At 43.4% G+C, this 26,630-nt stretch overlaps 1 protein-coding gene across 1 annotated transcript; it reads left to right on the plus strand.

Annotated features, from left to right (window-relative positions):
- The first annotated feature begins 854 nt into the window (after positions 1-854).
- stard9 (StAR-related lipid transfer (START) domain containing 9) lies at positions 855-26,481 on the plus strand. The gene is made up of 32 exons (XM_088433917.1): positions 855-1,063; positions 2,869-2,938; positions 4,465-4,581; positions 10,388-10,504; positions 10,655-10,687; positions 10,763-10,824; positions 11,611-11,723; positions 12,543-12,685; positions 12,757-12,824; positions 13,059-13,156; positions 13,232-13,441; positions 14,167-14,264; positions 14,333-14,410; positions 14,479-14,556; positions 14,618-14,797; positions 15,169-15,220; positions 15,322-15,447; positions 15,525-15,610; positions 15,988-16,037; positions 16,114-16,298; positions 16,463-16,928; positions 17,005-21,921; positions 22,414-22,560; positions 22,844-23,027; positions 23,107-23,244; positions 23,741-23,798; positions 23,865-23,998; positions 24,205-24,269; positions 24,335-24,537; positions 24,622-24,701; positions 25,000-25,158; positions 25,271-26,481. Exons 1-32 carry the CDS (start codon positions 1,017-1,019, stop codon positions 25,370-25,372), a joined length of 8,664 nt encoding a protein of 2,887 aa, XP_088290043.1. The 5' UTR covers positions 855-1,016; the 3' UTR covers positions 25,373-26,481.
- The last annotated feature ends 149 nt before the right edge of the window (positions 26,482-26,630 follow it).

Raw genomic sequence — 26,630 nt, forward strand, 5'->3', positions numbered from 1 at the left:
TGTGGACGTATTTCTGCACAACAGACTTTGTAATTGCTTTTGTGCAATAGTTGTGATGTTTGGAGGGACTGAAAACTCATTAAGTATAATATCAAATACCGACATTTTTTTTTTTCGAAAAATGTTTGTGAGACGTTCGCCTCATTGTTATCAACCACGCCCACATCCAGCATCAATGGCAAATTTTCTTTTCGAGGCAGGACACAGATCAAGAAAAGTTTCAATAATAAAATTGAATATGAATGGTTTGAATAAGATTACTTAAAGACTAAAAATAATTTAAAGGGGAAGTACTTTTTATATACATTATTAAGCTCTAGTAGCCCTCACGAAAATACACAGTATTTTGATATTGTTTTTGTGGAATATGAATTATGCAGCAAAATTAACACATTTTTATCCAAGTAAGTCAGACGCCATTTTTCAGGTTGCGGTAAACTGACTGGTCAAATGACATCACCGCAGGTAACAACCAATCACAACTCACCTGTTTTTCGTCATGTGACGTGCAAGTTGCGCTCTGATTTTTTTTCTATTTTCAGTAATCACTTTAACGCTTAAGTAATAGCTTTGGTATTAAAAGTACTAAAGCCATTTGCTTTAGATACGAAAGCAAAAAATATATACATTAAATATTTAGTATACTTAAAACAATCAATTATGTACTTTAGTAGGTACAGTACTTAGTGGTCCGTCAGCGACTATTTTTTACAGTGTGAAAAAAAAGCGCACACTTCCTACAGTGTTAGATTTGTGCTCCGGCCGCGGCCCCGCCCACCTCTGACTTTTGTATCCCAGCAGGAAGTTCGACAGCTGGGCTTCTTCATTTGAAAGTGTCGGTCGATTCGGGACGAGCACGCCGAGTTCCACGCCGAGGGAGATGGCTTGATGAGAGGCGACTTTTTTTTTTTTGGTCGAACCATGTCCGGAGTCTCGCTATGGAGAGCCCCTTTTGAGTCTAGCGGCGGGAGTTTTTGTGAGCTGTTCGGGCCGAGGGTTGACTCGGTGCCGTCGGCATGGCCAACGTCAAAGTGGCGGTTCGGGTCCGACCGCTCAACGCAAGGTAAAGTCGACTAACTTCATTCAGGCAAGCCCAATTGTTACAAAAGATACTTTTGTCATGGAAATGTACCCCAGGTTGGAATTATTTATATAATTTCGCTGTCAGTTTTGCACAATATTATTTGTGTGTTTTTCCAGTCAAGCAACGTGTTTTGTTTATCGTTAAGTGCTAATGACTTATGCTAATTCATGCTAACTGTTTACAAAACAAAACGGTATTGTTTTAAATTAAAAAAATAGTACAAAAACTGCTAAAATTCATGATTAAGCTGCGTTTTTTAATTAAAAGTAAAACAAAATAAAAATAAAACCTTAAATAAATAATGAAAGGATTATAACCGATGTATTTTTGGCTTATCAAAAAGTGTCAGTCTTTTTAAATATGTAATTCAAATGGTTTTAGATTGCCCCTTTTGTCAATCTTGTAAAAGTCAACTTTTTATAGTTTGACTTTAGTGTGACATCCACAACATTTTAAAATCTCATTTCTTGTAAACCTTTTCAATTTGAAGTTATATTATTGAAATATACATCTTTTGATTCTTTTTAATTGATAAATGGTTTCTAATGAATATGTATGCTGTATTTAACTTTCTTTGATCTTCTATGAATTTCTTTGAACTCATTCAGTGTCAGGCATTTTAGGCAGCCCATATATTTAAGTAGTTCTACAATGTAATCATATTTTTGGACCCTTTAAAAAGATAAACATTCATCTTTGGGATTGACTGAGTTAAAGATATCATATTTTAAGTGAGTTAACTTTTTTAGCATTTTATTTTTAATATTTCTATTCAAAATCTCATCGTAATTGAAATGTTTAACAAATACAGTGTGATATTGCAAGAATGTTTCCATGAAGAAGCAGTTTAAATAGTAACACTTTTTTGTTACCCTTTGATGCTGTAAATGTTTTTGTATATATGTCAACTGGTTAAAAAAAAAAAAAAAGTTCTCCAGTCCTGAAATGTCCCTCAGCTGGACACGGGCTGCAGGAGGTTCCACTAGTGTAAGAAATATTACAGCCAAGAGCTGGCCAATTCATGAAAAAAAAGGCCTTAACAAAGACTATTGAAGCTCCAAACAATGTTTCTTTTATGCACGCTTCCTGCTCTTTGGCTCCACAAATTTACTTGTCATCTGTCATGCAAATGAGACACACTGTCCTTCTTTTTTTCGTGTGTGCATTTCAATACATGTTTCTTTCAGAGAGACCGGTAGATTCACATAAAGGCTTGGAAGTGGACATCCCACCTGAAAGGTTCACATTGACATTTAAAACTTTGCGCAAGGTCGAACTGAGTTCATCAGTCACTCATTTCTGTAGCTGTGTAACCACCGCTATCGTAAGTGATTTTACTGCATTGCCTTGCCGAGCACTTTTGTTGCATCAGATTGAGCGCACTGTGAGAGATGACCCTGATATTTTTTTGGTCTGGTTCTGATCATCCAAGCACACAGATGCTGGCCTGGATGGAATCCAGTCTGCTCACTGTCATGCCGGCCCCACTGGATGTTATTCTTTTGTTTTCATTTGAATCTCATCAGGAGCACAACGCAAACAATTTTGCCCTTTTTTTTTTCCTCTTCGAAGAATGACAAATATTAGTGCCGTACTGATGAGTTGGAGGAGCTTGTCTCACTGAACATTACATGTGTCCGTTTGTCACATACTGGCCCCAGGTGGTCAAGTGGGGCTCGCCAGAATGAACAGAACATTGGCCATTCAAATAATGCTGATAAATTCTGCAGATTTATCATTTTAACCCAATAATAATTGCAGCATGTCTCTTTCTCCCCCCACAGGGAAAGTGCAGATGGAGGGAGGCTGGCAGTACAGGTGGAGGACAAGTTTGTGAGGATCCAAAATGTCAAGGTTGGTGTTTACATCCCAAATCTGTTTAATCATAGTAATAGTGTGGTGGAGGAAAGGTCAAATAATAAATGTTAAGAAAAAAATGGTAATAATACCCAATATTTGGCACATAATTACGTCAATCAAAACAAATATTAATTTAAAACACTAGACAAATATTGAGAGAAAATATACCAATATTAGTGAAATATCAATACTTTATACGTTCTAAAATATTTTTTAATATAAATCTGAAGGCAAAAAGTCAAATATTCTAATTACTGTATATGTTCCGAAATAAAAAAAAAATATATTTTATAAATTTGAAGACAGAATTACACAGAATAATATTATTATTATAATATTATTATATTTGGCATAATATTAAAAAAAAGTGGAAAATATTACATGACATATCGTCATTGCATTGAACAAGCCAAAGACAAAGAGTTGATCTTTTCAACGTTGACTAAGACAAGGTCTTGAGAGTTGAGTAGAAATTCAACTCGGTTAGCAGTTTTTGTTCTTTTCCTGGACATTTTGGACCTAATCCAAATTGTTCCGTTCCATGAACATGTCTCGGATGGGGTCCATTAAAACGGCTCTAGTAAGCCTTTTAGCTCCGTTTGATGTGGACACCAGGCTTCTTTTCTTAGCCGTTGGCTGCTTTTCCCTGACTCTCGCCATGTGGGAGCAATTACCTCGTCGCCGACGTCGTACCGTAACGCGACACCGACCCGCGGGCTCACGCGGGCCGTGCCGAAGCCTCCTATTGGTCCTCGTCTTTTTGCGTTCATCGAGTGCGTACGCTGTGGTCTTTGTTTACGTTTGAGGGAAAGTTGCGGTTGGGGGAGGAGCAAAAGATGTGTTACAAATGTGACGGGGCTGCGATCAACCACTTGGGGCCTCTCCGACTTTCTCAAGGGAAGCATCGTGTGCAAAATAGGACAGCTTGCGAGCAGAGATGAGAGGCGCTCAGAAAGTCACGTGACCATCATGGCAATTTGAGCGCACTGAACGGCACGTTGCTCAAAGCGAAACGTCAGTGTCAAAACATTAGCTGATTTCACAATCTTAAGACAAAGAAATCATGCAAAAATGTACTAAAATATTAAACAAATATTTGCAACAAGTATAGCAAATTACTACTACAAATAATAAAAATGTTGGCGATAAAAAGTTCAAAATACTAGAATACTAGTTACAAAAAATACTAGAATACTACTACAAAAATACCAGAATTAATTCACTTAAAAATGATGTTTTTTTTTTGATCCCCAAAATGTAATCATTGAACAATAAAACAGCAGGCAAAGAAAAAAACAAGCTTACTTGAAGTCGGAGTGTGTTAACGACTTAGTGACCGATTTGCTGCCCTGTCTTTCCATTGCTCATTAATGTTCATTCCCCGACAGTAAGCGGAAAGGTGCGCACCATGCGGCGCTAATGACTGCAAAACAAATCGCTAACATTTTTCCAGCGCAAACAAAAGCCCGAGTCATGTTTTTCTTGAGGACACGAACCACTTCCCGCTTTGTGCTCCGCAGCTGGATCCTCGCGGCGACCACGTCGTTGATTCCAGGGACAAGCTCTTGGAGTTCCGCTTCGACTACTGCTACTGGTCTCCGAGGCCCGAAGAACCCCGCGGCGCCTCGCAGGAGGAGGTAACGCAAACAAAAACAAGAGCTCTTACCCACAATGTCAGTGCGCTAATTGGCTAATTATGCTGATGATGCTCCAGGAAGTGACTGTTTCTTCTCATAGTTGACTTGAGAAAGATGTTTGACACACTCGTCTCAGGCGGCAGGCATTCCGCCGTTGACCCCCGGTGGGCGAAAAGGACGGCGCGGGTCAGCGGCGGGAATGCTCGCTTCTGCCAAAGACGCCCTCTTCTCGTTCCAGCTGACGCAAAACATTTTGACACTTTTGAGTCGGACAAAGACTACATTGTAGGCTAGTGGTCCTCAACCTTTTTATCACCATGCGGCCCATGGTCAATGCTTGACAGTTTTCTTGCGGGGGGTGTTTTTGCTGGGTAAACATTCCTTCAAAATAATATACAGATACAACACAAAATACCGTAATATATATGATAGAAGAGGCACTTTGTGCTGTAACGGGTGGACGTCGGCCAGTGCTTGTTTCAGCTAACATCAGCTCGCGTTAGCCGAGGTTGTTGCGGCATCATTTCAATAACAGAAGCGAGCGGACTGAACCAACATCCGAGTCTATCCAAGTTCAGACACAAGAATATTACTAAAACGGAGATGATCGTGTTAAAGTTATGATGTCTCCAGCCGATTCAATCAAGACTGCACCACTTAGGTAACAGCAAAATGTATTCCATTTGACTCGTTTATTCATTGCGTTCTTTTGGCATAAACACAATCATAAACTTGGTGGAACACGGATGCTGCACAACTTTGGGTATTTATGGCAAAATGAACTCGCGCTGCGTCGGGAGAAGGATAAACTGCTTCGAGTGCATTCACCTTTGCGCTGCGTTCACTGACCGCTCACAATGTGGGAAATCTGAATCATACACAACATTTTTTTTAAATTTATTTTGCGCTTATTTTGGGGGTATTCTTTGATGTAGCATTTTTTTTTTTTTGTTTGTCCTTTATCTTGAAATCATCTCAAAATAGGCCCCCCCCCCCCCATCCCGTGAGACCACGATAACGGAAGAGGGAGTTTGCGCTTGTTAAGTGAGCCAAAGTAGATTTGAACTGGTGCTTTTCCACTCCGCGCGACCGTTTCCCACCACGCCCGAGCGGCGACCCCTCGGGATAGCCGAGCGAAGCCCGCCAGTGCCTCTGCACGCTTTACAACAGAACCGCGTGGGCGGCGCCATCCAATTCTGGAGCGTTAAGCTGCACTTAGGGGCGCACATGTGGTTGGCTGGGGGAAAAAAAAGGAAACTGAAAAAGTTATGTTGTTTATCTCTGTGAGGGGAAAAAGAAACAATACAAACATGTATTCAAATGTTGCATTGTTTAGAAAAAAAAATCCCGTGGAAAATATTCAGACAGAAATAATGAATACTGATTTAAAACCAGTTTTAACATAACCTTAACATCCATAGTTTATGCAAAACTTGTTTAAAGGGATAACACTTTTTTTTTAATCTTTTTGAGCAGTAAAAAATTAATACTTTTTTTATGTTTAATTTGACAACTAAACTATTTTTCACATACATTCGATATATTTAAAAATATTCTCTTCTACTTGCTGTCAACTGAAAATGACATCGCCTGTGCGCAAGGTTTGGGTAATGCCCAATCATGGCTCACCTGTTGGTCATGTGACATTTACAAGCTCAATTGATGCGTTCTTCTGCACATTGTCATTTTCAATCAACAGCAAGTGAAAATGTGTGTTTTTGAATGTATTAATTGTACATGAGAAATGAGTAACTTGTTCAATCCCAAAGACGTCATTTTAAATCAATCCTTTATATGTATTTTTTCAAATCTTTTCACGTGTTTTTGAGGCTAGTAAAACAGCAGCCTGCACAGAGAAGCTCAAAATTACGAGTTTGCACAGAGCGGGAACGACGTCATTCCTGTTGGAGATTTGGCTCAAAGCACACAATGCGCTTTTCGTTTTTTTTTTTCTTCTTCTCCCTCCTCCTCCTCCTTGGATTTGATTCTCACAGTTTGTAGGTCTGTGTGTCAGTGAAAGAATAGTTGCTCTGTTTACAGGAAGAGTTCTTTGCACACACACACACTCACATACACACACACACACACACACACACACACACACAGCAAGAGTTGAGATATGTAGGCCATGTTGGCGCACGGATGATTTGCGTGCAATTTCATTGTAGGAATTTACAAGCGAGTAATTAATCTGTCTGATGTATTTTTGTCTTTTGGCAGATCATAAAGCAGCATAACAATCATAATTGATCACAATTAGTCATTGTACAAACACACATACAGTGTATATATATATATATATATATATATATATAAAAATGGAATAAAATACAATAAATGGAATATATATAAATGGAATAAAATACAATAAATGGAATATATATAAATGGAATAAAATACAATAAATGAACCTCTACTTCATTGACTTTACCTATTTGTGTGTTTTCGTGACCTAACCTTAAATGAGGGAACACTCTCACCTAATTAGAATTCTTCAAATGCCTCAAATTGCGAAAGTCATAGCTCCCCTGTTTTTTGGGTTGGGCTTGTAGACCTTCGCAATGCAAGCCCGAAGGGAGTGTCACGTCATTTTCAGTCGACATTAGCGGGCGGTCCAAAAATGGCCTCCTTCTGAGTTACATCAAAACAGATTGATTCATCCGCTTAATTCTTCCTCTCCGAAAGCAATTTTAGTTGGACTAGGATGTACTACACAACCAGTCACCAAATTAAAAGCTCCCATCAGCCTGACTGGTCATTTGCTTCCCGCTAAAAAGGGAAATTCCTCCTACTTGTAATTCTTCTTCTTCTTTTTTTTCCTCTGCGCTTCTTCTGTCGGCCATTTAATGAAAAGCACACGCTACAGTATGCGGTCCCGCCCCTCCGCCGCCATGCTAATTTGACCTACAAATCCAGTCCCCAGTGAGACACACGAAAGCATTGTTCAAGCCGAGTTCCGCATATTTTTGCCCCTTTAACTCCAGAAATCGTTTTCTCTGGTTCCCGCACACACGCATACGCATGTAGGACATGACCGATGTTTTCAATTTTGACTCAGCTGTTGCGTTTGGGGAAACCACTTGCAGAGCGCGGGACGCCAACACGAGAACTTTTTTTTTTCTTCTTCTTGCAGCTGTTTAAATTGTTTGTGAGAAAAGTGATACTCCTCTTTTTTGCACTTTTCTCCGTGCAAAAACACATTGTTCATATTGTGAATTTTTTAAGGGCTGCAGCTAGTGATCATTTTCATTCTTGATGGTTTTGTTGATTGATTGATGAAGCAAATAATCATTCTCATTTCCATGATTTCATTGAAAAACAGGACTGCAGCATGTCAGAAAATATGAAAAAATGTATTTTCCAAAGTAAAAGGAGAATCTGCATTCAGGAAGACCGCAGAAATCTGAGAGTTGCCGTCACTGACGTTTATAGACATTAAAGTTCCATTTTTACTGACATTTAGTTTTCTAACATAGTCAACTGTTAAGCAGTGCTCTTGTTTGCCTGCGTCCCTGCATCCCAGACGCATCATTTTTTTCAGGGACGCTCACTTTAATATCATCGTGCGTCCACAAGACGCAAATTCAACCGCCCTGTCCTAATTGAACATTTTGAGATTTGCCTAGCGATTACATCTGTTATGAATAGTTCTCGAAGAGTCTTTATTGCGTGATATATTTTCAGCGAAATTGCAGTGTCCCGGCTTTATAATTGAGAAAATCTGGCCTTTGATAGAGTCGTCTTAACAAGTTGAACTACTTAACTGATTCACAGTTTGAGAGGGAGGAGAACGGGAAGGACGAAGACAAAACCGGGTAGGGGGGCCCAGACTGCTTTTTTGTCTTCGCATTTAAGATTCTTCTGAGTTGAGGGGCAGAAAGCAGTTAACCTTTGGTGGTCCCGAGTGCTTTTATTGAGCAGGAGTTGCCTTACAGAAAACACATTTACATGAAAAAGAATGACTTTTTGCTCTTGTTTATTCAATTTCGACGAGCTGATGTCCTCGCAAGTCATGTTTCGGGTCAGCGAATTATTTAGCTGATTAATATTATGTCTATTATTAATTCTTTCAGTACCAGCTATTTTTGGATACTCCTTTAGTCTACTTGAAAGTATTTGGGGGGGTACAAATAACTACCTTTTTAGCCTTCTTAGAACGTATCTCCAGAACTAGTTGGTCAGTGAATCCTAGAGGTCCGGTTTTGACATAGCTTCACTGGGTATTGGCTGGGTATAAACACACCAATTCACACGCTCCTTATATTGACCATGTGACCTTGCATAAGAGGTTTTCGCAAGCCCTTTAAAGCAATTCCAACCCAAACCCAACCCCGTTGTTTTGTAAGCTCGGCGTAGGAAAGGACTTGGACTCTCCTGGTGCAGATTCTCACACGGAGCGCTATGTTGAAAGTATCCCCGCCTTTGATCTTCACTAGCAACCTCGAGAACATTCTTCCCCACTTCTCCGATGTGTACTTACCCACCCAGATTTTACGGCAGGAAGGGGGTGAGACCCCTCGCGGATCCAGCTCTGTGTTTTGCTTCTAAGGTAGAATGCGTTAAGTCCAAAAGTCTGGATCAGGTTGCTAACCCGAACCCCAACACACATGCATGCATTCCAAACATTATGTTACCTTTGGATGGATCACTTGTGTTGCCAGAAGATCGCATCAGTAACCGACCTTGTTTATTGGGGATGTAAAAACAAAAAGAGCACAAGGTGGGAAAAACCCAGAATCTGGATACCGCTCGTAACTGGACCGACGACCCGTGGACATTGTAACTTGATTTTTTTTTGGAATCGCTCTTGTTGTTTGAGGGTGTCAGGTCTTGTCTTAATAAAAGAAAAAAAAATCGTTGGCGATCAGTTCATCTTGACTTTGAGTTTTGGTTTAGTCTTCAAAAAAACGTATCTTGCTTAAAAGGTTTAGTTCGTAATCCCAGCGTTTCAGATCTTTTAGCTATGTGATGGAGAGTTGAAGTGCCACTGTAAAAACATAAGTTGAGACAAAGTGAGAAGCAAAAACAAAGAGGCATTACTTGATTGTTTGGAGTGGGATTCTCACGAGTTTATTTTCATCGGCCGGTCTCTACTTTTCACCCGCGCACGCTCTTGGCTGCCTTTTTGTTTACCCAGAATATTAGCTGACCTCGCTGCTCCTTGCCCGAGCTTCTCAGGAAGCGACGATGCCTTCCTGGCTTCGGGCTCGGTGCCGCCGAAGCATTGTGCTGGTGAAAGCGACACTCCTGTTTTTACACGATCCCATTTAGAGTGAGGAAACACTCTGTAAACAAACTCGGGCACCCTAAAATAAGCTCACTAGTGCCCTCATAGAAAGAGTTCAAAAAAGCTTTTGTCAGCAGTGGTTATTGGAAAATTGTGGCATTTATATGGAGCCAATTTGGGTGAATTGAGTAACTTTAACTCCCAACCTCCAAGTTCAATCTCCAAACTCTGGAGTTATTATGTTTGGAGATGGAGATCGGGTTTTGAGTTTGAAGTTGGGTTTGGAGTTTGAGGTTGGAAGTTGGGTTATGAGTCAAACACAACCTCTAACCTTCAAACTCCAAACACTGCAACTATTTCAGACTCCAAAGTCCAAACCCCATTCTCCAGCTCCAATTTCCAACTCCAAACACAACCCCAACTTCAAAATCCAACTCCCAACCTTCAATCTCAAACTCCAAATACAACCTCCAACGTGTAACACCAAAACCAACATGTAACTTCAGACTCCAACCCTTGGTTCATTCAAGTTTGACTTACAACTTGATCTACTATTTAATATTTACATGCGTTGGTCAGCTGTTCCAGGACTTGGGCGCGACGGTGCTGGCCGGAGCTTCCGAGGGCTACAACGTGTGTCTGTTTGCTTATGGCCAAACGGGATCCGGCAAGACGTACACCATGATGGGCACGCCGGTGAGGACAACACTGAACCCCTTTGTTTCAGCAGAATATAAAGCTGATACGTTACTGTACTTACGCTACCGTTTACTATAAAATAACTTGACCGTATTGTAATTATCTCTGAAATTCTTAAGCAAATTTCTGTCTTGTGCGTGACGGCAGGACTCCGCTGGTTTGACGCCTCGCATCTGTCAGGTACGCTAGCTGATTAAAAACTGCTTTTCTTTTCCTTCCAACGTTAAATCCATTGCATCTGTCGTGCGCTTACAGGGCCTGTTCCGCTCACAGGATACGCTTCCCGACGGGCAGAACTCGAGCAGAGTGGAGATCAGGTAATGCTTCGTTTGCGTCCTCTCGTCTTACTTGTAATCCAAACACTGCAAAGCTTAGGGGCAAACCGAATTTTGATAAACCCGTTTTTCCTGTCTTCGGATGTTTGCGCGCCTCGATGCTCATTTGTGCCCCGCACGCAATTACTGTACAAGATGTCGTCGGGATTAGTTTAGTATTATTGAAGAAAATACACATTTTCAACAGAGATGTCCATTTTGGGACTTCTGCAACCCGCTTAAAGGTTTATCATCGGTCCATGAAAATATATACTAACTCTTTCAGTGCTCGGTGTTATCGGAAAAAGCAATCCCAAAGAGTCCCAGCCGATTTTTAGCATTTTCACTCATCCTTCAAGGCTGCCACAATATTGTATTGTGTTCTGTGTCTGTTAACATGGGTAGTATCATATGAAAGATTGATTTCCATTCCTTACTTAGAATTACAAGTATGTACAGTAATGTACGTGTCGTATGGATGTCCTTCTTTCCCAATGTGAGTAACACTGCCATCCAGTGGATACAGTTCATCACTACAGTGCTCAATTGACTTAATATTAAAATAAGCTCTAGTCAAGGGTGTCAGCTACCCTTTTATTAAAACAAACAAAAACGTATTTGACGAGAATTCACATTAGCATCTGAGTCTTCCTTAAGCCCGATTTTGTGAAAACACATCACAATATTTAGATAAGACTTGCAAGAAGTAGCAGATTTGGCATCTGTAAGGTTGTATTTCATTTTTGATTTTATTTTATTTTATTTTATTTTTTTTGCCCGTGCATGCAGTTTTCTGGAAATCTATAACGAGCGCGTAAGAGACCTGCTGTGCGCCGGAGAGCAGAAGAAGCGAGCATCGCTGAGAGTCAGGGAGCATCCTGAGAAGGGGCCCTACGTGCAAGGTGAGCAAGTACCTGCCGACTACGCTCAAGCAGGCGAGATACATACTGAGAATGGGCACACTTTCAGATTTGCATTTATTTATTTTTGTATTCCTTGGTGGGATTTTACATATAAAGCTTTTGTGGTAATCATGGATGGCTGCGTACCAATACCAGTACATTGAAAATGTGTTTTTATCTTGTTACTCTGCAGTAAATTATTTTTTTCCTCAACCATGCCAACTTGCTTGCGACGACATTTTTGAATCAAGTCTGCGCATCTGATTAAGAAGGTAGAATAAGAAGTTCTGTAAAACGGAAAAAAAAAAATCATCATTTTCATAAGGCGTTTGCGTGGCCCCCAGGAAATTGCAAGTTTGCTTAATTGTAAGTTAATCGTGAATAATACTGTATGGTCACCTCTCAAAATACACCAAAAAATGTTCAAAAATAAGAAATGAATGCTTGTTAAATAGCATGACTGTTTAAATGATACGAAATTAAAATGTAGTAGACTTCTTTTGTCCTTAGTCATTTTCCACCACTTTTTTTTTTTTGAGTCAGATTGAAACCTCATCCACTCATTGTCTGCGGCCAGAGAAATCCCAGGTGATCGCAGGAAGTGAGCTCATTTCCTGTGAGCGCCGTTAACTCGGGTTTTACGGAACGGCATGAACGCACCATGTGCTGCGTTTGAAGTCGCTGCAGCTCATCTGTCGCGCACGTGTTCTTCAGCTTCATTTTAGTGGAATCTTAAAAGTCCTCACAACCCCCCATAGACACCATGCCCCCACTTAAAATCAATGTTCTGTTTTCCCCATTCATCGGTCTTTTATTCAGATCTATCGCAGCATGTGGTGTCGGACTGGCAGCAGGCCATGGAGCTTCTGGAGACGGGCGTGGCCAACCGCATCACTGCGGCGACGCACAATCACGACGCCAGCAGCCGCTCACACGCCATCTTCACTATCCAGTACACGCAGGTATAACGAAAATTGAAATAGAGACGATTTATAGCGGAGAATTTTATTATCGTCGCACTTTTCGGGCACAGGCCACACTTGAGAACAACCGACCTTCAGAAACCGTCAGCAAGATCAACTTGGTGGACCTGGCCGGGAGGTGAGACAATGCTGCCCTCTAGTGTCTGCAAATACCATTTTAATTGATACGTTTTTCATAATTTATTCAAAAATGGATTCCTATTAATTACCATTACATAGAACGGTGATTTTCAACCTTTCCTGTTAAACAGCGAAAAACAAAACAAAAAAACGTGCGGGTCGCTAAACTTTGGAACTACATACATTGACATCCAGGGGTTATTAAATAATGCCATTAAATTTGTGCCTTTAGCGAGAGGGCGGATCCCAACTACTGCAAAGACAGACTAACCGAAGGCTCCAACATCAACAAGTCGCTGGTCACGCTGGGCATCGTCATTTCAGCCCTGGGTTAGTGATCACTTTTGTTATGCAAAACACAGATTTCACACCACCAGGGTTAATGGTCCCGCTTTTGGCCCGCAGCCCAGAACTCGCAGATGTCCAGCAGCTGCCAGAGCATCAACAGCATGGCATCGGAGGGCGACGGCAGCACGGCGGGGAGCCACGGCAGCTTCCTGTCGGGAAGTGCGAGCGCGGGCAGGAGGCATTGCTTCATCCCCTACAGAGATTCTGTCCTCACCTGGCTGCTGAAGGATAGTCTGGGGGGAAACTCCAAGACCATTATGATTGCAAGTATGTGTCTCAAAATATGAATATGGAGAAAATACAAAAAAAATCAGCTTAAAATTTATCCTGGCCAAGTCAAAACAAAAGAATGGACACTTGCATCAGCACTATATTACAAATGCAAGGAAAAAGACTCTTCTCAGTAAGAACTCGCCAACATACTGAAGAGCCAAAGAGAGAGTGAGAGTGGGTATGAGAGAGATGGAGTATCAGTCAATGTTGACAGAAAAAGAGAAGGGAAAGACGAAGAGATAATGTATGAGAGTGAAAGACGTGTGAGAGTAGGAGTTTTAAAGAGAGTCTAGAGAGAGAATAAGAATTAAGAGTCGGAGAGTGTGAGAGGAAGAGTTTTTGAAAGAAAGAGAGAGAGCGCCTTTGTGAGTCTCAGAGTAAATGTTTGTGTGAGTGACTTAACATGTGAGACAGTTCTTGAGAGTGAGTGACTGAGAATTTGTGAACGGGTGACAATGTGTGTACAAGTAGCGGTTTCTGAAAGTCGTAGAGAGAATGTGTGACAGTGAAAGAATGTGAGATGGTAAGAGTTCCTGAGAACGTGTGAGAGTAAGAGTGCCTTAAAGAGGGTATGCGAGTGCCTTAATATGTGAGATGGAGTGACCAGGTGAGAATTTGTGAGTGTGTGTATATATGTCACAGGGTAAATCTATGAGATTAGAGTGTAGGAGTGTGTTGGAGAAATATCTGAAGGTCTTCTCATTTATTCTGTCTCGCAGCCATCTCGCCCGCCGCCAGCAGCTACAACGAGACCCTCAGCACCCTGCGCTACGCCGCCCACGCCCGAAATATCGTCAACAAGCCCCGGGTCAACGAGGTACCAAACCCGATACTACCTTGGCACTTAGAAAATGAAATGAAAATGTTATTGAACTTTTGACGCAGGACGCCAATGTGCGACTCATCCGAGAGCTGAGAGAAGAGATTGACAGGCTGAAGAGTATGTTGCTCTCTTTTGAGATGGTAAGCCAAACAGCCATTTTGTTATGTTTTTTTGTTTTTTCAAATCTTGATTGATTTCCTCTTGACAGCAGCGCGATCCCAGTCCGTCCCTGAGTGACGAGAGGGAGGGGACGCTTTCTGACATGGTGCTGCAAAACGAGATGAAGGTATTGGAGTAAGCGGCGCTATAGCGCCACCAGGTGTGAAGTTGAATGATGGGTTTGTCAGGTGGAGCAGCTGACCAAGGATTGGTCGGAGAGTTGGCGGGACAAACGGGAACTGCTGGAGCAGTACAGCGTGGACATCGACCGGGACCGAGCAGGCTTCCTCGTCCACTCGCAGCGGCCGCACCTGCTCGCTCTGGATGGGGACGTCCTCAGCACCGGCGTCGTCTTCTATCACCTTGTGGTACGGACCTGCGGGCCTTGTCTATTTACAAGTGTGTCTCTGTGTTGTGCAGCCAGACCGCGCATTCAAGGGGCTCCAAGCAAAATTTTCTGCCTTTATTTTTCTTCACTTTTCCACCAAAACATTTTTTTTCTCTTAGCTTTCTTAACCAATATTTTTTTCTTTTTTTTTTTCCTCGCTAGATTCTTCCTCTTGCTTCTTCTCTGTTCTGCTACCACAAGAAAAGGTTTCCCTTCCCCCGTCTGCCGACTGTTTCCAAAAGAGGCTCGGACTCTTGAGTTTCTGCTCGGCAGCCTGCATGTAGTCTTTTAATCCCTCTGAAAATAAAAGGGCAGGAGATAAGAAATGAAACGAGCTCTTTTTCATTACAGGAAGGAATTACCCGCATTGGGCCCCAAAACCAATGTGAAGAACCACAAATAGGTACAAGCTCACATCTTTAACGCTCCACTATTCACACGTTCACATTTTTCAGCTGAAAAAATCTCCAATTTCTCTCTACTGATATACTCTTGTTTTGTCAGTTCTCCCAGGCGATGCCAGCTGCGAGATCCAAAACGACGGCGGCGTGGTCACGCTGAGGCCGGTGCCAGGTTTTGCCTGCTTGCTCAACGACCGGGAAATCACAGAGCCCTGCAGATTGGCGCAAGGTCAGTTTTGCAAATTTTTCTGCCACTGTATTTTTTGCTGAGAAAATTGAGTAAATGGATTCTCTCTTGTCTACCAGGAACGGTGATCACCTTGGGAGGGATTTATAAATTTCGCTTTAACCACCCAGCAGAGGCGGCTCTCCTCCGGGAACGCAGACGCAGGGTACGTTTAGCTGAACACAAATTGGCGACGCCTCAGTTCCATTGCCACCTCTAGGTTCAGCAATGTGATAACCATCAAACAGTAGTGTTGTGTGTGTGTACGTGTGTGCCATCATTTCTCAGTTCAAACCTGTGCTGCTTTCTTCTTTTTTCCCATAACGGTCCACCACAGACCGTTCCGTCCTGTAGTTAGGTCACAGTGTCTCCCCTCTTCTTGAAGCTGCATGAATCATGTGCCTTGTCGTGCATGCCTCTTTTCACAGTTTTTTTACATGATAAAACAAGTTTACACTGCTAAATAACTGCTTTATAATACAATTAGATAGAAAAAGAGTAAACTTATGTATATATTTATTCTTACACTTTTCTCCATCTTAGGCAAGTGAAGGTACCCACACTGACCATTGCCTTCAGACTCCTGAGCACAGGTAAATGCAGACTCCCCCTAAAAATGAACCCAAACCACTTTCTTGATCTGACTTTGCCCATGTGTTTCTTTTATAGTAAAGAGGAAGAAGAGCTGCCTGCGGCGTCTTTGTCCCCTGGCGAGGAATCGGCCGCTAGGCGGCGCCTGGATGAGCAACAGCAATATGTGGAGGGCTTGCGCCAGGAGATCGGTTCTGAGCAGAGGCGGGCCCAAATCGAGTTGGAGAGGGAGCAGGCCCAACTTCAGCAGCAGCACAGCGAGAGTAAGCGACATTGCATGTTAGACGTTTCTGGTTGGAGCACATTAATGTCAAAGATTCATTAGTTTCATTTATTGTAAGAATATTATACATTGTGTTTCCAAGAAATATGATAGGTTAAACTCTTAAACAAGTCCTGACTGTAGTCGTAACTCTTCAACCAACAGTCCACCAGTGGATCCTGCAGGAGAAGCGTCACCTGTTAGCCGTCGAGCAAAGAGTCACCCAGGACCTTGGAGTTCAAACGGAGTCCCAACCAGACCCCCTTCTGGAGCGCCTCAACAAATATCTGTTGGACAGTCAGGAAGTACACACAAAGACTTGCCCATCGCTGGTTGTCAGAGTCAGAAAGAAAGCTGTCCAGGAGGAGCTCCTGAAACATCACGCCCTGCGTCGCGCTGAGAGCCGCCTTCGCCGGAAGAAGCTGCAGTTTCAGTTGGAGAGAATTGCCCGCAAGAGACGTCTGTTGGAAGCAAAGAGGGAATTGCAGCAACTAGAAAAAGCCCTACCTTCTGGACTGGACACATCCGAGAGCCCTGAAGAGGGGTCCGCACCTAGGTTTGTTTCTCGAAGATCGTCCCTCTCTGCTGATCTTGTTTCACGACTGTACCCACAGCATACCCCGATCTTCAGGTGGGCATCCTCAGGCTTTACAAAACATTTTCTGAACTCACAAATATTTTGCTGAAAGTTTCTTTTCCCTTTACAGGCAATTCCTCAAGAGAAATAAATCTACGGAGGTAACTTGGAGCACCACACCTCCTGCCTGTATCAGCAGTAGGAAGTGGGTTTCAGACGAGTGCCTCCCCCGGGAACGGACCCAGAGTTGCTCTGAGGGACTTCCGTCAGGACTAAATCAGCCCAGCCGAGGAAGAGGGCGATCGTCCGAAAACATAGTCCTAAAATCCAAGAAGGAGGAGAGTTCCCCGGAACAGCAATGGAGACGGTGCACTGAAAGAAAACCTCTGCTCCCACAAAGAGAACTGACCTTTAAGAACAGATCAGACCAGAACACAGCAACTAACCCCAAGTTGCCCGTTTGTATCTCCGTGCAGCCTCTTGGCAAAGAAAATGTAGCATCCAAAACGGACTTACCAGTGATTCCTTGCATGGATATGAAAAGGCAAACACAAACATGTGTCCCCAGAAAATCCTCCTGTAATTCTGCTGACCCCAAAGTGTCACGAAAACCCCCATCAAGTTCAAGTATCCCCAAAGTAATGAAGACACCCACCCGGCCTCCCAGAAGCTATGAAGATATTGACGCGAGGCGTGGAAATACTATTAAAGCAGCCGTCTCTTGTGAAGAGCTGGAGCAGAGCTGTCCATTCAAAAGTCCAAGACGTTGGCACAGTACTGAAGCTCTGATGAACAAGACAGTCCAGTGGGTGGAGAGACAGCAACGATGGAAGGATAAATGTCAATGGCACGTTGTAGAGGAATGCCACGAAGGGGCCTCCGACTCTGACAGCATCTTCTCACTCGATTCTTTATCCTCGGCTTACGTGAGAGCTCTTGGGGAGCAGCTGAAACGTGAGGAGGTAACACAGAGCGAAGCGGACAGCGAAGACAGTGAGATGTCGAAAGACTCGCTAGCCGTGGAGAAATATTGCGCTATAACGAGCTCTTGCCAAAAACTGGTTCCAACATACTCTTTGGTGACTGAAACCCCTTGTGACAAAAGGATCACGGCTATGGTCAGCGAAGATTCTAAAGTCATCCCTGCAGAGATGGCCTGCAGACAACAAGGTTCATTTAAATCAAGACCTGAAATTATAATAAAAGACAGTTTCAGAGATGGAAAAGATAATACTGGTCAAGCAGATCTCCCTGGATCTGTCGCAGCGGATTTGCCTGAAAAACCTGAAGTGGTAGGTAGATCCGGGATCCTGCAAGATTCTCCATCCTTCCAAAAAGAAAACAGTGAACATTCCAGTTCAGTCTGTGTGATCCCCACCAAACACCAGAGTCAGTATCAAGCTTATGGTTTATCATCCACCACGAAAATTTTCAATGACCAACCAACCACGGATCTCACATCACATAAAGAGAAAGAACCGTTTGACAGTGTGGCCCAGGGTTTAATCGCAGATCCTCAACCTGTGTCCCACAAATTTGAAGAATCTGTTGCGACTGACCTGCGTACGTCCGGTTGTCAAACGGAACTGCATATGTTAAAAAACTTTACTGTGCAAAGTCAGAAATTGACGACAGACTCCTCAAATTCTTTCAACTCCTCCCAAGAAGATCAAGTACGACACAATCTAGATGTTAAACTCCAGCGGTCAGATCTGTCTAACCAACGGATGACCAAAGGTTGCTCCCTCCTGGCAGTGGAATTCTTGGACCAGAATGACACCAAAAATTTTGATGCAACATCTTTTTGCTTGCAGCCTGAATTGGCTTGTAAAAATTCCAGGAAGAGAAACCAAGTGCAACAGGAGAGTTTTGTAGGGAGCCTAAAAATTCCAAAAAGAAGCCCTTCATCTGTTGACCACCAGGGAGATACTTGGTCAGATAACACAAAAGAATTATGCGACGTGAAAAACTACAACTTTGGATTTGTAACTGCTAACATATCTGATCCGACAGCAAAGAAACATCTGGAATTGAGTGAGGCCTCATTGGGAGACATCAAAGTAGAACATACAGCAACAAAACAAATATTTGCCACTACCAAGGAGGCCGGGTGTCAAAGTGAACACCCTGGAACAAAGTGTTGCTGTCAATCTGAAGCTATTTGTAGCGCCATTGATTTGAGAATCTCAAAAGTGGTCCAAGAGCACTTAAAACTGTCATTGAATGGCGGCAACGGCAACGTGACCAGCCTGACACACAAAAGCGGCAGTGGAAGCTTCATCTCTGATTGCGACAATCAGACAATCGTCCAAATAGAGAAACTGACGCAAGGTAGCGGGAGTGATCTGGTGAAAGGATTGACCGACGACGGAGAAGCTACTGAAGTAAAACCTGTTGCTGCGTTGACAAAACCCAACAAGCCAACTATCCAGGAAACGTCGGACATCTCCGGCAATGGCACCATCGACCCAATTCAACCAAACAACCAGTTTGACCTCAGTCTGGCGACGATTTTAGATTCTGCTATGCCAAAGCGTTGCATCACAAAAGGGAACTGTCGTGTTGAAGGCGTATCCAGTGTTGACCGCGGTCAGAACACTTGCAAGTCGTCCTCTGATGGATATCATTTCACTGATTGCGCACTAGGAAGTAAACCTTCAATCAAAGGGCGAGATCAACCTAGCAACCCGTGCTTGAATGACCGATCTCAGAGGAATTGCAACGCCACCAACTGTCAGTGCAAGATTGACAAAACTCAAGTCGAACATCAAGGAACTTGTGTGACCAATCCTTCTAAAGTGCAGGTCCCAGAGAGCTTTGCAGCTTTAAAAGATGGAAAGGAGATCCTTAATACGGCGTCTGTTGGCACACAGTGTCATTCATCTCTTTTGCTTAAGAAGAACAAGTCCAAAAGGTTCAGGAGCACAAAAATACAGGTTTCTTCCTCTTCCTTCCAGACATCGTCTTCAGATGAAGATCAAACCACTAGCAAACGATCATCTGCTGAAATAGGACTTGAATATGAAGGCAAAACGGATGTCGGACCATCCAAAGCTGAGATTTCTAAAGTGAACTCTGAGATAGATCTACCAAGAGATGATCCGCTTTGCAGGAAAAGACTCTCGCTACCCCCACAGTCAATATCACGAGGGACAAATGACCCACGAAATGCAGTCAAGTCTCAGGAATCCCCAATGCATTTCCCATCTAGTGATATCAACCCGTTTGTTCATCAGTGGCAGGACGGCGACCGGTCCTGCTGCAAGAACCCCGCCTTCGGCAGTGCTGCCGATCTGTCCCGCAAATCTTCGCTTTTGAGCGTGGCAGAAAAACGTATCGCGAGGTGCTGTAGCGTCGATAATGGCTTAAACAGGCAAAACTCGCCATTTAATTCCCATCTGAGCACGTACGTTGCCCACAAGGGGCTCTCGAGCACGCTAAGCAGCGTTGAACCGGCACTTCACTCCACTTCGTCCAGCGGGTTCGACTTCTCGTCCGACCCAGAGTTAAGCCAAAGCGCCAAGCAGAGAGCCACAAATGAACATTGCGTTCAGACCGAGCCGGTCCCGACTACTTTTCTGCGGAGGAGGGAGCGGCACAAAAGGAGCCACACGGATGTCCCGAAGACCCCGGTTCTAATGAATGAGTTCCTGACATGGACTAGTATGGAAAACATGTCGCTCCACCTCTCGAAGCTGATCCACAGCACTTCGGACCTGTTGGGAGATGTCCAAGGAATGAGGAAAGGTCGCGTCAACGGGCTGAGTCCTCGATCAATTCCGATATCGGCCAACTGCTCGACTCAAACCGCTTCAGATTTTGAGGTTCGGGCGGACAGACCGATGAGACTCACAAACACAGACGCACACCAAAAATCCCAATCACAGGAGATCAACGTGACTTTGAGAGTGATTGGAGCTGAAGTGGTTTCGCCAGACAAAAACAAGACTGAAATGGGTGACAAGGAAGACAGGACATCTCATGTCTTCCAATGCAGTACGCTGTCTGCCGGATGCCAAAGCCAAATAAGATCCGCTCCCATAAAGAAAAACTTGCCTGAGTCGCTCTGTCAGCTTGCCGTTGCCTCTGAAAACAGCAAGAGACCAAACAGATGCCGAGACAACCAAATCGCTTGGGCGGAAAATTCGTCAAAACCTCTGACTACAGTCACAGACCGGGCTTCGTCCCCTATTATTACTGTGAGTGTACGACAACAGCGAGAACTTGAAGACATACATCAGAATGGACACGTAGATAAGAAAAGCTTCACAAAATCTGCTTGCGCGCCGTCCAAACTTGATCGTGGCATTTGTTCTGTTAAATCGCCCGAGAAGGCCTGTGAAATGAGTGTTTCAGATATTAAAGTATCCGAGGATTGCGTCCAAAGCTCACCAGTGGACAGAGATACTCATCTCGATGGGAATACCCGTCCCCGCTCCAAATGGAAGCCTTCACAAAGTCCCAACTGGTCACCGTTTTCTCTGCAGAACTTCATTACTTCCACAGCGGAGGAAACCAACACTCCTTTCACCGGATCCAAAGATACGCAATCCGCCAAACCAGTCCAGCAAAGATCTCAAGGAGTCCCTTTTTTCGCCGATGCCTACGGTCCGTCCCCAGACGCATCCCTGACGCCCAGTGAGTGCAGCACCGACATCCTGGTGAACACCAAGCCAATCGCAGGAGTGGACACCGAGACCCTTCCCGAGGACCTGCCCTTGCACAATAAGTTCACCAACTGGTCCGGCATCAATCCACAGCCCTCCAGACGCTCCGGTTTTTCCGACGTGGCCGAGAGCCACGCCTCCAACTCCGAAGGAAGGTTGAGAGAGATCGAGTGTCTGCGTCAGGAAAGGGAGCACGTGATGGCTTCCGTCGGCCTGGGCGCCAGCGTCACGCCCTTGACCGTGGAGCTCGCCGAGGCCAAGCTGCACTACGGCCTCGGAGAGACCGACGCGCTGCTCAAGATGCTGTCTCCCAGGTCCGCCGAGGAACTCGTGGCGAAGTGTGCCTTGTCCACACTTGGAAAAGAGCAGATCCAGGAGAGGTAAGTTCGACACGTTCTCTGTAGTACCTTGAAACTGATTTGGAAGTAAATCAATCGATCTCCTTGGATGGGCGAGATCTACTCAAAGCATCATGGCATCATGTAGATTGACAGGCTTTCCAGTTGACCAACCGTCCGGCCAAACATCTGGCCAACCCTCCAAGAGACCACCCATATTTAGATAGCATGATTTTCCCATACAGACTTGACCATCCGGCCATCCAGCTGGAGTTGTGTCATCTGAATGATTTTCATCCTACTGACCAACTATATTTACAGTATATATATATATGCATGTGACCTCATTATTTTTGACACAAACCAATCATCCAGTCCGGTTGCCGTACATTTTTATAATCTGCTGTGACCTGAGCGAGTGTCAGATTGACCTACTGCCCGTTTGACCATTCCACCTACTGACGGATCGTATTTATTTTGGGGTGTATGACCGTAGTGATCTTGACTTATCAGGTACATTTCATACCTTCCCAGACACCGATTAAGCATGGAGGGTTTGCGGCAAAAAACAGGTGAGCTTCCTCAAACGGGCCGTCGCGCTCGAAGCCTGAGCCCCTGCCGACGTCATCCCGGAAGCCCCCCAGTTTCTCCCGACCGACGGCCCAAGCTAGAAACCAGCAGGTACCATATTGACCATTTATCCCATCTTAAACCTTGTGCAGTATTTTGACCTTTTTTGGGTCATTTTTTCCACGTTATTCTCGCAGTATTATAGAAACAGAATGTGACACTCCTGCTCGTGCGATAACAAAGTTGAACTTTGACACGTTGTCACCATCTGGGTGAAATTTCAGCTCCCTGGTGTCTTCTTTCAGTGCTTTTCCTTTGATGTAAAGATGGAAGGATTGCACAAAATTGGATTCAACATAATTTTGCTAAACTGAACCTCATGACTTTTTGGCAGAATCCAAAACCCGGCAAGCGGCGACGGCGCGTATCCGTCCGATATCGAGCAGATGCTGCGCGATTACGGCCGCGCTCGGGAGGAAGCCATGAGCGAGATCGCCAAGGCGAGAGAGCGATTACGCGAGAGGACGGAGCAAGAGAAGAGAAGGATTCAACAGCGGGCGCTACCTCCAGAGTCCAAGGTCCAACACGCGTGTCTAAAACAGTGATCGAATAGAGATTTAATGATTTTTTTAATTTTTTTTTTTTAACTCTTATCAGGATGACTTGAAGCATGGAACCAGGATCAGCAACAGCACCTTGTGCACCGGATCCAGCCTCAGCCTGTCTTCTGGACCCACGTCGGGCTACAACAGCGCAAACGCTCTGCAACTGCAACACAGACTAATTCCTGGACATGTGAGGGAAACACACTTAAGCCTACTACACACAATGCAAGTACAATAACATGCAAATAATGTTTGTATATTTTCAAGACTAAAATTTGATATATTTGGGAGATAAAAATCAAATTTCAAGGATAAAAGTACTGAATATTTTTTTGTGTCTTTTCCCTCAAACTTTTTTTTTTTTATCTAGAATAAAATATATGACCTAAGGAATCTTTTGTTATATTTTTGAGGTTAAAAAAAGCACTTTTTTACTATGTATTTTTCAAGAATAAAATTAAGATATTTCTGAGTCATACTACAAGTCATATCTGGAAGTAAAACAAAAGTTATTTTGAGGATAAAGATGTTCTGATTTTGACGTGAATAAAATGTTATTTTCTCAAGACAAAATCATATATATGTTATTTTTAGAACCGTACGAAAATAATGTGGGATATTCATGAAAAAATCCCACATCATTGAAGATATGACCAAAGCTTTGATGACTTTTTTGTTTTTTGAAGACCACCTCTTTCATGGAAGAAGGTGAAAAAGTTGCCTGGAGAAGCTCCACCCCTCACGGTAATTCCAAATTTGACGACACTGCGCTCACCACACCGAGGCCGACGCGTCCATTGTATTCCTCAGACGGCCATCTTGAAACCTCGATGACCTCGTCGCGTACCCGAGGTCGCGCCGCCTCCTTCGGCTCCTCCTTCTCCTCCGTATCCACAAGCCGTCGGAACATCACGGCCACGCTGCTGGGCCGGGCGTTGGCTGAGGTAATGCCAAAAAAAATGTGCTTGTTGACTTTTTTTAGACTAAAAATGAAAAATGAACGCGAATGAATTCATTTCGTATTTTCCTCTTTAAGTCATAACATTGCATATACATTTTTGGTATATTGCATATATTCTGTATTTTTTTCACAGTTCTATCCACCTTTGATTCTTTTATTTTTGATGAAATGAACGTTGTGAATCCAAAGGTCCGACTGGCGTCCTGCGGAGATTTGAGCAACCTGCTGAAGGGGAAAGCTTCTGCTGGATGGAGGTGACCTCCTCACTCGAGCCCATTTTTATCCCAGCGCACCTTCAACCATTGATTGATGAACGCAGACCCCAGGGAGAAGAGCGAGGCGTCCGGACTTTCCACAGGGCCTCGTCGAGCCCTTCCTCGCACGCCTTCCTGGTGGCGGCCGAGCTGGACGGAAGCCCCGAGCGCCTGTGGGCCGTCCTTCGCCGTCCCGGCAACGCTCGGGATTACCACCCGTCCGTCCGCACCGCCTGGACTCGCCCGCTAGATGGCAGCACTCACCTAGGTAGGATACTTTGATTTTTTTTTTTTCTCTGAGGCTAGAGCAGTAAATGACATCCTAAACTGACATGAAAATGTGTGCGTTCAGTCTATATTTTGACAGACGCGTCCAGCTGCCACCTCAGCCGCCCGCGAGACTTCTGCTGCATCAGCGCCGAGTCCAAACAGGTTCGTGCGTCTCCAGCCGGTTCCTCATCTGCGAATAGACAAGGTCTACGCACCCTTCTTCAAATGTCAACTTTGACCAAGATCAATTGTTGCAATACCAAACCCGCCAATGTCGAAATAAACACCGACCTTATGTGGTTGCGGAAGTGTGCACACCCTCAAAAAATGCCCGTGTGGATATACGTTCCGAATGAACCAATCACACAGCGGCTAGAGTGAGATGGGAGTCGGCGCACGCTTTGGCTTTTATGAACTTCACAAGTTTCAATGAAAATAAAGACGTTTTTTGTAACCTCAGGGCGACGTCCTCGTGCTGGCCATGCAGTCCGTCTTCGACGAGTCCCTCCCGCGTCCCGGGCCCGGCGCGGTCCGAGGCCAGATGATGCCCAGCTGCTGGCTCCTGCAGCCAATCGGACGCGGCCAACGTGAGGCCACCCGGGTCGTCTACCTGCTGCAGGTTTGCACCTCCGCGCCGGCGCCGACGCTCGTATTTATATGGCGTCCCGCTCGCATGGTTTCCGTAGGAAATGATTCTTGTATGTTGACAAATCCGCTGTCTCGCGGTCCAGGTGGACCTGGGCGCGCCGTCGTTCCCGCCGCAACTGCTGGGCGCGGTAGCGCGCAGGCAAGCGGCCATCGTGGCCGACCTCGCCCACTCGCTGGCCGCCTGATCGGCCGTTCGCGCTTCACCTCGGACGCATTCGGACACTTCATTTTGCACCTGATTTTTTTTTCTTTTTTTTCTACACAACAAGAGCACTATCTCCTTAAGAGCAGCTTTATTTTTATATATTTGAAGGTTGGGATTGTTTTTCGTTCGTATGTATGTATGTGTGTGTGTGTGTATGTGTGTATATATATATATATATATATATATATATATATATATATATATGTATATGTATATGTATATATATATATGTATATATATATATATATATATATATATATATGTATGTAATATATATATGTATATGTTTGTGTGTATATGTATACACACAATAAAATTTGAAAAATAATGCTAGTTTACCAAAGATACCAGATGATTTTGCTTACCCCTAGAACAGACAAATTGTTTATTAAAGGGGTAAAAAAAATCACAATATTGTAGTTCAACCCTGGAAAAAAACGTTTTCGATTTCAATGGTTGAAGCAAAAAGCAGGGAATGGCCGCTGTTCAGCGCGCCCCCAAAGAAAACATTGTTTTAGTGACTACTGAACAGTTAACCGCCCTGATACTGCACCTCTGATATAATTTTTTTTTTTTAGAGGGTCCCCCAACAATAATATAATAGAATATGGAATATATAATAGAATATAATTCTTAAGTAGGCAAAGCAGAAATTAAACAGGAAAAGGAGGACTATAAATTTTGCAGCACATTCTGAAGTGAAAAAGGGGGTGCAAGGTTTTTTTTTTTCCATTTACAAAGAAAATGTCTTGTAAAAAAAAAAAAAAAAAATTCCAAAATGCTGGAGAAATTGCTTTATTCCAGTTTTTAAAGCTTGCGCCAAAGTTCTCATTGCTAAAATAGACATCAAATAAATCAAGGCACAATGAAGGAGTGCCGCAGCCGTTATTGTCTTGTTGATTGTTTTTATATGATTACATTGTTACGTTGTTTTTAACTTGGGGTGTTCAGACTTATTTATGTTCATAATTGTAAATGTGTTTTTATATACAATATGCATAAACATTGCAGTTTTGTGCCATTTTTATGATTATTACCAAAGATGTCATTTGGATATGTTTGATTAAAATACGTTTTAAAAAAAATATATATTTTTTGTCACTTGTCCACATTTTTGGGGGGCAAATTACACATGTTTAATATTACAGGGAAGAAACTCAACCCCCCCCTCAAAATTATTAATATAAATTAATAATATAAAATTAAATTTACTCAAGTAAACAAATACATTTATTTCA

This window comes from Hippichthys cyanospilos, chromosome 14, assembly GCF_059441005.1.
Source record: "Hippichthys cyanospilos isolate Australia breed blue-spotted pipefish chromosome 14, RoL_Hcya_1.0, whole genome shotgun sequence".
NCBI classification, from domain to species: domain Eukaryota; kingdom Metazoa; phylum Chordata; class Actinopteri; order Syngnathiformes; family Syngnathidae; genus Hippichthys; species Hippichthys cyanospilos.

Bases quoted from the DNA above. Each gene is read 5' to 3' on its own strand.
- stard9 (XM_088433917.1), top strand. From the start codon at position 1,017: ATGGCCAACGTCAAAGTGGCGGTTCGGGTCCGACCGCTCAACGCAAG. The intron at 10,505-10,654 runs GTGAGGACAACA...GCGTGACGGCAG, and splicing joins ACACCATGATGGGCACGCCG to GACTCCGCTGGTTTGACGCC. The intron at 10,688-10,762 runs GTACGCTAGCTG...GTGCGCTTACAG, and splicing joins TGACGCCTCGCATCTGTCAG to GGCCTGTTCCGCTCACAGGA.